Source organism: Pituophis catenifer, unplaced genomic scaffold (assembly GCF_029215685.1).
Source record: "Pituophis catenifer annectens isolate HBS135680 unplaced genomic scaffold, rPitCat1.0.hap2 SCAF_7, whole genome shotgun sequence".
In the NCBI taxonomy this organism is placed as follows: domain Eukaryota; kingdom Metazoa; phylum Chordata; class Lepidosauria; order Squamata; family Colubridae; genus Pituophis; species Pituophis catenifer.
In genome coordinates, this window is record NW_027256887.1 from 5424235 (window position 1) to 5438689 (window position 14455).

The window sequence follows — 14455 nt, forward strand, 5'->3', positions numbered from 1 at the left end:
CATCGGTCGCTTAGTGAGTGTTCAAAGTTATGACCGACCCCAAAACCCGAGGAACTACCCACCTTGGGGTGATATGACCACATTTTGAATAATCTGAAACTGGCCTACATTAATGGACATTTGCAGCATTCTGCACTCATATGACTGTGTTTTACAATGTTTTTTGCCCGTAACTAGCAATTTTTCTTTCCAATTTCTGGCAAAAAAAAAAAAAACCTTCACCCATTGCAGACAAGTTTACTTAACAATTGCAGTGTTATCTTAACGACAGATTCTCTTAACAGTCATGGTGAGCTGCTTAACGACCTCCGCAAATGTTGTACACTTGCGTCAAGTCATGTGACGAAGTGCTTAACAATTGGCACGATTTACAACGATAATTTTCAACGACAGTCGTAAGTCAAGGACTAGCTACCAAAATAAAAAACAAACGAAGGCAGCTCTCGGTTCATTTTAAAATATTGTGCATATTGTGCACTCTTGTGCGTAGTTAAAATGCTAAAACTGTTCTATTTCACCAACATTAAAGCTATTCCTGAGAGTTTCTTAAACATATGAAGAATTTGGGTTTGGCTAGTTTAGAGAAAAGAAGGATTGGCGAGGGACATGATAGAGGTATTCCAGTATTTGAGGGGCTGCCACAAAGAAGAGGGGGACAATTTATTTTCCAGAGCACCAGAAGGACAAGAAACAATGGATGGAAATTAATCAAGGAGAGAAACAACCTGGAATTAAGGAGAAATATATTAACAGTGAGGAGAGATTAACCAGTGGAACAGCTCTGCCTCCAGACATTGTAAGTGCTTCATCACTGGAGGTTTTCAAGGAGAGACTAAACAGCCATTAAAATGATAGAGGGTCTCCTGCTTGAGCAGGGGGTTGGACTAAAAGACCTCTAAGGTCCCTTCCAGGTCTATTCTGTTCGATTGATTGATATCTTTAGAAATGGAAAATTCTCCACCCCTTCATCTCACTTCTGCCCTTGCTGAATGCGACTCAAGATGGGCGAATAAATATTACGATCAAATCCGCACCCGATTTGCAGCATTGGATCCCACTGTAAAAAAAATCAATATTCGGAGCAGATTAATTAAAAATTATCTTTTTTTTTTTTTTTACTTACTTCAGAACAGCTATCTTTTGAACCGTGATAGCTCTTTTGTCTTTGGTTCCCATGTAAGAAAATATGGTCGGCTTAACTCTTTAAAGAAACAAAAAGGAAGAGTTTAGCTGGAATAAATTACGGGTTCGGAAGAACTTCTTCTGTGCAGTTTGGAGAACCCCCAAATCCCACTCCTGGCTGGCCCCGCCCACCCCACCCATCCCAGGAGTCCCCACGTGGCCTGTTTTGGATGCAGGTACGTGCAGGGCACACGCGGAGACTCAGGGAAGGCAAAAAATGGACCTACTGAGTCCGTTTCTGGCCTCCAGAGGGCCTCCGGAGTCTGGGGAGGCTGTCTTCGCCCTCCCGGAGGCTCGAGAAAAGCCTCTGGAGCCCGGGGAGGGCAAAAACACCCCCCCCCGCCTTGGTGCAGGAGGTTGACTAGGCCACACCCACCATGGCCACACCCACCCAACAACCAGGTAGAGAACCCCTTCCTAAAATGTTTGAAGCCCACCCCTGAAAGGAGGGCTATTTCTACCATCTGCTACAAACAAGGATGGTGATAAGAGCTGTTTGATAAGAGAGACGGGCGGCATATAAATTTAATAAATAAAATATCTTAAGGTGGGGTCTCTCTTTTTTTTTTTTGCTTTAATTTATATTTATGATTTAAATTTTTCTCTTCCCCCAATACTACTCACCTTAAATATTTGGACAGCACGTTGATGGCGTCCATGGTATCCTTGTTTTCTTTATATAAGACAAAATGGCAGTAATTTCCCCTAGACTTAGGCCAGGAATGCTTTCTCGGATCTTTTGCAAAGGAAACAGGAGAGACGCAAAATGTTAATGCGTGAAAAATGCCGTTCTTTTCTAACAAGTGACATTTACAAGTCCGGGGGGGGGGGAACTCTGGTCGGGGGGGGTCATCTGCCTCCTAAAAGGGGTGGGGAGATTTCGGGGTCCCATTTGCATCCCAGAAAAAGAGATATTGCTCAGCAATTATTTGCTTATATCAACACTTCTCAATCATGGCGACTTGAGCTGATAAAGAAATAAAGGGAGACTAGTATAGATCTATTTCAAGCTATTTAGCTCTCATCAGCTAGCCATTCTCTTACTTGGATTCGAACTTGGGCTGCCTGCATGTTAGGCAGCTGTATTAACCTCTGAGCCACAAGTTCTCCTCCCTGGTATAAAAATGGTTTGTCGTGAATGCGACTGCTTGAGGGCTCCTGGATTTATAAAATTTATTATTTGTATATGAGCTGCACCCCAATAAAACACACTTGTCTAACAAGCCAGTTATGTGCCAAGGATACCATTACTACTTGGCGATGCTAGAATATTGGGAATTATAGTTCCAGCAATTTTGGAGGACACCATAGTATAGACGCCTGAGACAGACAATAGTAGCATGTTCAAAAGCAATGATATTAGAAGGAACACCAAAATAATCCCCACTAGTATAATAATTTTGGATAGAACGATTTTTCAAATTATTAATATATTGAGTGGTACCTTGGGAACTGAACTTGAATGGAAACTCGTCAAATTTGATACTCAACACATTTTGACATAATTTTTTTTTGTCCCGGCACTCGTTTGTTTGCTGTTTAACGCACAAGTCGGTGTTGGCTGCCTTGTGACTTATGCCTTATGGGAAAAATTTGGTTGCTACTCATCATGGCTCCTGAGAATCAATTAACGATGAGTATCACAGTATCACTGTATTTGTATTAAAACCTATTTTTCATTCAGCGAAATAGATGGTAGTATTTGAGTGTTTTCACAACGGGTCAAATTTAGTACTCAACGCATTTTGACACAAACATTTTGTCCCGGTACTCATTGTTTGTTTTGGTACTTAACACACAAACTAGAACTTGGCGATGTCGGCTGCCTTGTGATTCACTTCATTATTCCTTATGGAGAAAAACTGTTTAGTACTCATTGTTTTTGGTACTCAGCATTCCTCCCAGAACCAATTAATGATGAGTACCGAGATACCACTGTGATGGCTAACTATTGTACCAGATACTTTACACTATGGGATGCAACGTATTTTAATATATTGGGACCGAATGCAAGAAAATCAGTTTCAGCTCCTCAGTTAATTATGAAATTCACCAGGTGGTTTTCAACATATGATTGGGATCCATTCAGGCATATTATCAAGCTACGATGTGGCATTCAACTCCTTTAGATCAGTCACTCGGTGGCAGTTCTTGCAACAGGAGAAACAAATGCACTAGCCTAGACATTATGCATAATTTGATACTGCCTGTGAGCTAACAATTACTTTCTCACTTAATTAACATGAAATAAAGTCTCTTGAAATAAAGTAATACGGGAGCCAAATAATATGGTAAGAGATGGCAACAGATGATCTGTGGCAGCAGATATTCTGTTTAAAAGTCATTCATTTCCTTTGCTATCATTTGGTTATTACTTAAAGCACTTTGAAAGATCAGGCACCAATGTTATGAAACTATCAACATGAATGTTGTTTGGATTTTGATGTAAAGGTGCCCATGGCCCATTGCATTTTCTCACTTTCTCTTCTTCCAAGTATATAGATTGGTCTTTTTAAACTGAAAACGATATATATTATTATGATATACATTATATTAAAATTATAAAGTATTTATCACTATGTTCTGTAAAAGACAGAGTAGAAGTCCTTGGCATTTGATTCCCAATTATTTTGGTGCAGTAGCTGCTTTGTGAAAACTCAAAATTCTTATTATCAAAGAACTATATACATCAATCACAAGGACGCTATTTATTACGTATAAACCTTCGTTCTAATTTAATCCCTAAACTGCAGCTGTTTTCTTATGTTTGTTTAACTAGCACACACAGGTACCTAACTGTAAATTAGGAATAAAAAGGCTTACTTCTGAATGAAATTGGGAAGTCCTAGACAGACAGCACATACATGCATTTATCTTTGTTATTTGTTTCTCCAAACCCTTCGTTATTTAACTTCTCTAAATTATCACTGTTTTGTTTGGCATTTCATTTTCCGCTTAGATGAAAGGCCAGGATCGTCTTACCTGTTGAAGTTCGGGCCTCTGTTCACAGGCATAGGATAAAGAGCATAAGAGAGCAAGTTTTCAAATTTACTTCTGTTTGGCTATTGAAGCGTTTCAGATGGAAACATGCAAGTTTTATGGTTTGTATGCTGTAGATGTCTGGAGCATTCCACAGTTAATATGGCGGCTGTTTGGACAATGGAACGTGCAGGGGCAAAGGGAAGGAATGGACAATTTTGGCTACACAGGCCACAAAGAACACTGAGGGCATTACGGAATACAGAATAACAGAGTTGGAGGGGACCTTGGAGGTCTTCTAGTCCAACCCTCTCCTCAGGCAGGAAACCTGTATCATTTTAGACAAATGGTTGTCCAATCTCTTCTTAAAAACTTCCAGTGTTGGAGCATTTACAACTTCTAGAGGCAAGTCGTTCCACTGATTAATTGTTCTCACTGCCAGGAAATTTCTCCTTAGTTCCAGGTTGCTTCTCTCCTTGATAAGCTCCCATCAGTTACTTTTTGTCCTGCCCTCAGGTGCTTTGGAGAATAGGTTGACTCCCTTTTCTTTATGGCAGCCCCTCAAATATTAGAAAGCTGCTATCATGTTACCCCTAGTCCTTCTCTTCCTTAGACTAGACATACCCAAAGGTTACGTCTTCCAGGTGCTTAGAACAGAATTTCAATTCAGAACAGAAAGAGCCCATTTAATCAAAGTCCTGATTGTATTTATGCCAATGACACACAGGGAAAAATCTAGCAGTGTCCAGAGGCCCTTGCATGTGATAGCATCACGTTCCCAAAGCTGACCCATGCATTTTTCTCCTATAGGTGAGCCACCGAAGATGGAGAGCGTGATTTCAAGGTTTAGTTTCCATCTGTAAAAGTACATGCTCCATGCAAATGCATGCAGACACATCTTTATGTACGCTACCCAAGACGCAATTACCTTTAACCCCATGATATATTTATATTTTGGGGATTACATTTTGTAATTGTATTAAGTAGGCGACGCGATTAATTTTGTGGAAGGTGCTAGATGCTACATTTTAAAAGCACGGCAGGTAAGATGGACGAGACAAGAAAGTGGTTATTTGATGGTAAGGTAAAGGTAAAGGTTCCCCTGGCACATATGTGCTAGTTGTTCCCGACTCTAGGGGGTAGTGCTCATTTCCGTTTCCAAGCCAGCGCTGTCCGAAGACGTCTCCGTGGTCATGTGGCCGGCAGGACTCAACGCCAAAGGCGCACGGAACGCTGTTACCTTCCCACCAAAGGTGGTCCCTATTTTTCTACTTGCATTTTTTACGTGCTTTCGAACTGTTAGGTTGGCAGAAGCTGGGACAAGTAACGGGAGCTCACCCCGTTATGTGGCACTAGGGATTCGAACCGCTGAACTGCCGACCTTTTGATTGACAAGCTCAGCGCCTTAGCCACTGAGCCACCGCGTCCCTTTTGGTGGTATCCAGCAACAAAGCCCTAATAAGCTAACATGGCTAGGTATTCTTTGGATACCCTGCTATGGGGTCATTGTTCAAGATTAACATGGTTAAATAATGGTTTGCAAGCTGGAGATGTCCGGAGATCAATCTACCATCTAGAGACACAAGCAGCACTTCAAAATCTCAAAAGAACTTCTCCTCAAAAATGTAACTCAGCAAAATCATATCTTCTACTGAAACATCTTTTTTCTTTAAAGAATTGGCCAAGGTTGCTCATAAAATTCTCTTCTCCCGAAGCAGAGATAAACAGCAAATTAAAATGGCCTTTGATACTTTGGTGCTTGGTTTACAAACTTCATGCCATTAAGCTTTCTGTAAGCTCTTTCAAAATATGGACTGATGAGGTAGAAATAAAATTAGATAGGGGAAATATTAAAACATAAATTGTTTATAGACTGAATAAAATTAATACAGATGTTAGGTATTTTTAAATGTATATTTAAACAATGTAACGGGATTATATAAATCTGATTAATGTGATAGAGATAATTAATGTAAATGTGAATTGGATCAACATGAATGATATCTAGTTAAATTTGTTCATACTATTATTGTGAATTGGATTAATATGAAAAAATGGATAAGAATTGAAGTACTAAAGAGGAGATGTATAAATAATATAATGAGGATTATATAAATTTGATAAATGTGACAGAGACTATTAACAATGTTAGCGTGAATTGGATCACTATAAATGATACTTAGTTAAATTTGCTCATATATAATAGAGAAATGTTTAGACAGAACAAGAAAGATATAGATGAAAGTAGAGATAAAAGAGGAGGAGTTAGGCATTTTTTGAATATGTATGTTTGAACAATATAATGAGGATTACTTAAATTTGGAAATTGCGATAGAGATTACTAATGTTGTTATTGTGAATTGGATTAATAAGAATACCTAGGACCAACTCTGTTCACACACAATATAAATGTATAATTTAAAATAATTTAATAATAAAAAAAAATATTACCAAAAAAGAAAAGGATTGATGTTCCAGAACTGATGCTTTAGTATATATCTCCTCCAAGTTTCTAATTCTCTTCCCGCCCCCACTTTCCATCATATCTTTAAGACCAGTATTTCTCAAAGTCAGAAATGAGTGGACTTCAACTCCCAGAATATATTTATAGTTTGGGATGATCTGGGAAGTCCACACTTCTTAAATCTGGCAAGTCCGCACTTCTTAAAAATTGCCGGGGTCGAGAAACACAGTTTTAGGTTGCAAGCAGAGGTATCTTCAGGGGTGGGTAAGTGATAAAGGAAGTATTTTACAATGTTGATGCCAGTGTCAGCTGCCTATCTTTGCTTTCTTTGAAGTTCGGCATAAAGGGGGGGGAATTTGGGAGGGGAAGAGTATTGGAGGTGTGAAAGAATGCTGTGGGATTTTAGGGAGTATGGACACGGATAGGAACCAGAGGTGCCAAACTGAGCCATCTTCCTGACTTCAAGGATGCCAGGCCCTGGGAAAGGAATTTACTGCAGCGCCGGGAGGTACCCGGTTCCCAAAACATAGAAACGGGACCTGATTGGACTGCTCTCCCAGCGGGGAGAGTTTGCGACATCGGGGATTGCTTTCAATATATGATTTTCAGCTGGTTTTTTTCTTTAGAGCTTGCCTAAAAGTACACCTTTTCTCTACCACCTATGGAGCCCAAAGGCTGTTCTTTCTTAGGGAGTAAGCTGTAGCCAGTCTGACAGACAGATTTTGACCTGGTGTATATGCCTAACGATGTTGCCCCTAGATAAAAAGTTGCCCGAGTTTGCATTTTTTCGCCTTTGTCATTTCGAGGAATGCTTCAAATCCTGCAACTTTTGCTTTTTTTTTTTTTAACTGCAGGAAGTGCTCTACTTACGATGGGCCGCTTGGTGATCATTCAAAGTTATGACGGATTTGAATCTGGCTTCCCCCACTGACTTTGCTTGTCAGGTCATAAAAGGAGGTTACCGAGTGTCTGAATTTTGATCACCTGACCCTGAGGATACTGCAACGGTCCTTAAGTGTGAAAAAATGGTGACCACTGACATTTTTCCAGTGCCTTTGTAACTCTGAACGGTCGCTAAACGAATGGTTGTAAGTCAAGAACTCCTTGCATCTGCGGGAGCCCGGAAAATAGTCCCTGCTGGTTTTAAGAGTCCCACTTAATGAGCAGATGTCATTCTGCTGAGTTGGTAGGATCAGGGGTGAAATGCTCCCGGTTCGGACCGGATCGCCTGATCTGGTAGCGATGGCGGCGGGTGGTTCGGAGAACCGGTAGCAAAAATCCCTGCCCCCCCCATGCCCAGCTGAGCCGCGCGATCATCAGAGGCTTTTTTTTTTATTTTTAAAAGCATTTTTTCTACAACCTTTTCGGCCGAAGAGGTTGTTAAAAAATGCTTTTAAAAGCCTCTGCCGATCAGGCAAGTCAGCTGGGATCGTCAGAGGCTTTTAAAAGCATTTTTTCTAATGGTTTTAAAATATTTTTTTTTAATTTTTTTTTTTAAAAAAAGATGGCCACGCCCACCCAGTCACATTACCCTCCCCCCCCACCAAGCCATGCCCACAGAACCGATAGTAACAAATTTTACACTTCACCACTGGTTAGGATATCTGATGTAGTGGTGGGTTGCCCCTCCAGTTCGCACCGGTTCTATAGAACCAGTAGTAAAACCGGCGGGAGGCTCCGCCCACCGACCCTGACGTCATCAGAACGCTTCGCTTGCGCGCGGCCCCGCTACAAACCGGTAGTAAAGGTAAGTAGAACCCATCCCTGGTCTGAAGCCTTTACTCAACTTCTTTGGAAGTGTGTCCAAATAATTAGATGCACCCATTAGATGCCCTCAGTACGTTACTAACCAGCTTTTTGGTTTTTTTTTAAAAATGGCAGCAATAAAACTCACTTGCAAGCGATTTTTTCCCAGCTGCGTGATAAGCAACAATGCACTTTTTCCCATCCTGGTTCTCTGTTTTGGTCTCTAATCCTGGAAATAAAGATTTTACAGCCTGGTGTATAATTGTCCTTTTTTCTTTAGTGTCTTCAATTACCTACGCAGCAACACAGTAACAACAACAACAAGTAAATACTCCAGTTATACCATGTTTCCCTAAGCAAAAGCAGTATAAACGGAATGGAATTTATCATTTTTACAAATAATTCAAGGTGGCAAACCCACGATACTACTTCCTCCTCTTCTTTTTTCCCCACAACAACCCTGTAAGGTAGGTTGTTGGACTGAGAGACTGTGACTGGCCCCAGCTGGTTTTCGTGCTTAAGCCGGGACTAGAACTCTCCGTCTCCCGGTGATTGGCCCAAAGTCACCCACGGCTAAGGTGGGATTTGAACTTGTGGCCTCCCACTTTCTAGGCGGGTGCCTTAAGCCCTTCACCCAACTGGCTTATTGGAAGCTTTTAAGGGACGAAGGAAATATACAACAGCTTTTCCTCTCCTCGCCTCGTTTTGTTTTTTACTTCGTCCAAATTCGGAAAACCTCAAGCTGGAGAAAACTTCCAATTTTATTCCATTTGACTGCTCACAACTGAATGTCTCTCATTATACAGGTCATTCTGGGGGTCCTTAGCTGTAGTGCTAATTGACCAAAGTACCTTGGGTGCTATGCATATTCGTCCAAAATTAAATATACGTAGCATCCATTTGGATGTTTTTATTGTTTTAAAATGGTTTTAGGATTTTAACTGTAATATATCTGTAATGTAACAGCAGGAGTGGGATTCAAAAATTTTAGCAACCGGTTCTCTGCCCGGTTGCTGGGTGGGCGTGGTCATGGTGGGCGTGGCCTACTCGGCCTCCTGCACCACAGCAAGGGAGGGGCATTTTCGCTCTCCCCAAGCTCCGGAGGCTTTCTTCGAACCTCCGGGAGGGTGAAAATGGCCTCCCCTGGGCTCTGGAGGCTCTCCAGAGGCTGGAAAAGGGCCCGTTTCCAGACTCCCGGAACTTTCGGGAGGCCCGTTTTTCACCCTCCCAGAGCCTCCGCGCAGGCGCTGCACTTACCTGGCATCCAAAACAGGCCGTGTGGAGACTCCTGGGAGGGGAGGGACAGGGTGGACGAGGCCAGCCAGTCCTTGCAACTACTGGTCTGGCGAACCAAGTGTAAAATTAGCATTTAGATGTAAAATTAGTTCGCCCAAACCGCTCCGAACCGGCTAAATCCCATCCCTGCTTAACAGGCTTAATACCTAATGTAGACATTGTCCAAAACTCACACCTACAAGTTTTGCCATCTACTTTGTGACTCACATCCGCCTACGCAGTTTCTTAGGAAACCCTCCCCCTTCTCAATTGTTTGCGTTTACTGTATAGCTTTCGCCCGAATTAATGGGAACAGACATTATATTTTGAAGCGTACCTCAATGGAAACACTGCTTTCTTTGTTTTTAAATAGCTGCAGGTCCTCCAGGCGCTGTTTTTCTTCAGGTGACAACACTGTGAAGATCTCTTCAGGAGGATCCTAGTATATATATATATATATATATATATATATATATATATATATATATATATATATATATATATATGTATGAAAAAAGGATAAACAAACAACGAACGTTTCTTTAATGCAGGTTTTAATACTATACTGACTTTTTTTTCCATGTTTTATTTGTTTTATTTATATAACCTTCACTTTTCATCAAATAGTGTGTATTCTGGGTACAAATGTTATTTAAATAGTCATATTACACATCTTTGTTGTAATAGATCATCACCATCATATTGATAATATAATAACGTAATAGTATAATAACATTAATACTTAACATCAGCTTCTTTAACAACTCTCCTCTATGCCATTTCCTCCACTTATGTCTCCTCCTTTCTAACTTCTATTTCTGCTATCTAGCCATTGATAGAATATGTACCATATCAGTTTCTTCTTTATCCTTAATAGCAAGTGTTAATCTGTCCATTTCTGCACAATCTAATGTTTTTTTAATTACATTCCCCTCGGATGGGAACTCATCATTTTTCCATTGTTGCTCAAATACAATTCTAGTTTCAGTTAGAATATGCAGGGTCAAGTATGCAGTCTTTTTAATCATATTTTTCTGGTAGACTGCCCAACAAAAATATCTCAGGTTTCAGGTCTATATGTTGTTTTATCCATTTTTCCAGCCGTGTGTGTATTTTCGTCCAATACTGTATTGACTTTTAAACGTCTGTGGAGATTTTCAATCATCCAGGTCATGGTTTTTCCAAAAGGCGACTGGATTTTCTTTTTTTTTTTTCCTTGAAAGTGTTTCACTTCTCTTCCAAGAAGCTTCTTGGATGAGAAGCGAAACGTTTTTCAAAGAAAAAAAACCCTAAGACAGCCCATTTGCCTTTTGGGACAAAAAAAAGCTGTCAGGCCTAGAAGCCATTTTTTGTATTAGGCCTTTAAACCTGCCATGTTTACTACTGTGGGAAACTGGGAGGGGGGATTGTATGGACCATGGGTGATGTATAGCCATAACAACATTCCTTTCTCAAGAAGTCAAGGCCAACTTGCCTTGCCCCTGGAAGGATGGAAATGGGAGGCATCTCCAGATGGGATGGTGCTTTGATTGGACCATGTGATGGACTTTTGAGGTGCTGGGCAGGAACTTGAATTTTCCTTTGTGTGTGGAAAACCTGGAAACTTTCAGATTTGGGTTTTCCCAGATGTGCCAATATGACATCTCTCATAAAATGTAACTTTGAGGAAACTCAAGCCTTGGAGTTTTCTTTCGTAGGTGGGGGTATTGCTTGGAACCCTGACAAAAGCACCTTCTGGTTTAAAGTTTATTTTATTTCAGGAGCAACGGAAAGAAAATTTTACCTCCTTATCAACTGGCACCGAGAAGTCGTCTAAATGAATGATCTCGCCTTCTTTTCCTATTTCATGGACCACAAAATCGGAGTATCTAATAGAAGACACAAGACAGATTACAAGTCAACGTGGAAAGTGCCATGCATATATCTGTCAAAGGACTTGTTGAGATTCCACACATTTGCAGTTAGGGGCCAAGGAAGAAGAAGAAGAGGTGAAGAAAAGGAATTATTTATTTACATTAAAATTTATTTGCCTCCTACCTCATTGTGTGGGGCTACTCTGTCTAAATAGAACCGAAGTAAAATAATAGAACAATAAAATCAACAATGGAAAAGGAATGTAGCATATATGATAAACAAAAAATACAGCAATACGATAGCCAAAAAACGATGGAGCATACATAGGTAGTCCTCAACTTACAACAGTTCGTTGTAAGTACCAACAGAGCCTTGGTACTACAGTGGTTTAAAGCACCCTGTTATTAACACAGCTGCCTGCAATTTACTGCTGGTTCGAATCTCTCCAAGGCTCAAGGTTGACTCAGCCTTCCATCCTTTCTAAGGTAGGTTAAATGAGGACCCAGTTTGTGGGGGCAATAAGCTGACTTTGTATAAATATACAAAAGTATGAAGGCTATTGCTTAACGCACTGTAAGCCGCCCTGAGTCTCCGGAGAAGGGCGGCATATAAATCAAATTAAAAAAAAAAAAAAAAAACAGAGTTCGTTTAGTTACAACTTCACTGGGGAAAAAAAAAGACTTGCAACCATTTTCCACACTTAGGACCAATGCACATCCCCATGGTCACCTGATTAAAATTGAGACACTTGGCCATCGACTCATACTTATGACGGTTGCAGTGTTGTGGGGTCACATGATCCCTTTTGCGACCTTCTGACAAACAAGGTCAATGGGGAAGACAGGGTTCACAACCCCGTTACTAATTTAACAAATGCAGTGATTCACTTAACAACTGTGGCAAGAAAGTTGTTGTAAAATGGGACAAAATTCACTTAACCAATGTCTCGCTTAGCAACAGAAACATTGAGCTCAATTGAGGCTGTAAGTCGAGGACTACCTGTGCTGAAGATTCATCACTTTGGCCTAAATAATTTTACTGAACCAGGGACAAAAGTGTTGCCACTGGAGCTAGGAAATTAGATTATAGCATTGGAAACACTTTGATGCTTAAATGCATTTTTCCCCCCTCAGCAGTTAATGATTGGGATAAAACTACACAACTAAAGTTCATGACTTGCTCAGCGTACATACAATTTATTTGGCAGGTATAAGGATGGCTGAAAGTTCTTGGTGAAAAAGACCATTTTTGTTTTCGAATAGTTAATGTCAATTTTTCACTCATTATAAAATCTTGCTGCCCGCTTACAGGCTCAACTGTCTCGGTTAGCAACATAAATTTTCGGCTGAATTATGGTCGTAAATCAAGGACTATCTATATTTACAACGGTTGCAGTGTCCTGGGGTCCCACAATCATAATTTGCAACCTTCCCAAATTTGGTTCGGAGTAGCGAAGTCAATGGGGGGGGAACTCAAATTCACTTGACGACCAAACAACTGTGGTGATTCGCTTAACAATTGTGACACAAAAGGCTGTAAAACTGGCAACGACCACTTTGCTAAGCCCTGGAAATGCTGGCCCCCAGCTGGTGTCGTAAATGGAGGACTACCATAATGCAATTCTTGTCAGATCCGCCCGTTCAATTATTACCTCTCTTTTAATATTCCTAGAAAGCCCTTGTGCGAACTAGCAAATTTTTTGATGCCTACATCCTGCTCCATCAAGCCGTGTTTCATCAGATCTGCGAACTTCTCCGGTTCACTTTCCCCATTGCTTTCTACCAATTCTTCTTCCTCTTCTCGGCCTGGATTTTCTTCGTTCAAAATTACGTCTCCTTTGGATTCTTCGACCGGAGAGCTTATTGGCTGCTCCGGGCTGGGCTTGGCTTCCTGATCGGAATTCTCTTTTTCTATTGGGGTTTCTTCGGAGAATTTCTGCTTTTTAACGTCGTCCACATCATCTTGATCGTCTTCGGGATGGGCCCGCTTCCTGGATATGTTTTCTGGATCCGCCATTTCCATTGTTAGGGCATACAGACGGAGGAATAATCCTGCAGATGTGGAAGAAAGGCACTATTAGTATATTCCACATGCTTTGCTTTAATTGGACCTGCCACTCTCTGTAGTGTACAGTAGTGGCCAAAATTGTGGAAACCTTCTGGGAAAAGTGTATTTTTGAGGTTTGCTGGCTAATAACACCACTTGTTTTTTGAAGTTTCAAGAGAATCCTATTCCACTGCTGGAATGGCCTGGGAATAGCCCAGACCTTCACCCAATTGAAAATCTATGGAGCTGACTAAAGAAACTTGTTAGTCAGAAGCGACCCAGCAATAAAACCCAGTTAATAGAAGCCATCATTCAATCTTGGTTTCACATGATAACAGCTACGGAACTAAAAGACTTGGTTCACTCCATGGGAAGATGTTATAAGGCTGTCATTCATTCTAAAGGTTACCTAACTAAGTATTAACTGACATGGGGATCATTTTTGTATATCTCGTTTTTTTTATGGTGATAATTTTTGTATATATCATTTTTTCTATGTGTTTCACTTTTCTTCTTTATACTGTAACTGCTATTCTAATAGCAAATCCTTCATAAAAGTTATTGCATTACATTCTTGATTAAATTATCTTTCCATTGATATATAATTTTATGGGACTACTCCAAAAAAAAAAAAAAAAGTGGTGTTATTAGCTAGTTTTAGAAAATACACTTTTCCCAAAAGATTTCCACAATTTTGGCCACTACTGTATATCAATCTCTACCCCTAAAACAAAATGATTTAGACAAAGATAAAAGCGCATTTTATTTCATTTCATTACATGCTAACACATTTTACTTAGTTCCAAAATGAATGTTATGCTTATATACCGTATTCATATTATACACGGTTATTCTGTAAGTTAAGGCTGCTGAATCAATGGGCCTTTATTTCTGACAAGTCGTGGAAAA

General features: G+C 40.4%; 1 protein-coding gene across 2 annotated transcripts in view; it reads right to left on the reverse strand.

The window, feature by feature from the left end:
• Positions 1-14455, reverse strand: part of PUS7 (pseudouridine synthase 7) — a 30788-nt gene that overhangs the window by 14162 nt on the left and 2171 nt on the right. For both annotated transcript variants that reach the window (XM_070947313.1, XM_070947314.1), the window contains exons 2-7: positions 13152-13551; positions 11430-11514; positions 9984-10085; positions 8520-8664; positions 1807-1918; positions 1124-1201 (exon numbers count right to left, since the gene is read on the reverse strand). In XM_070947313.1, the coding sequence (XP_070803414.1) occupies positions 1124-1201; positions 1807-1918; positions 8520-8664; positions 9984-10085; positions 11430-11514; positions 13152-13522 (893 nt within the window). In that variant the 5' untranslated portion in view covers positions 13523-13551. The remainder of the gene's footprint in view (positions 1-1123; positions 1202-1806; positions 1919-8519; positions 8665-9983; positions 10086-11429; positions 11515-13151; positions 13552-14455) is intronic.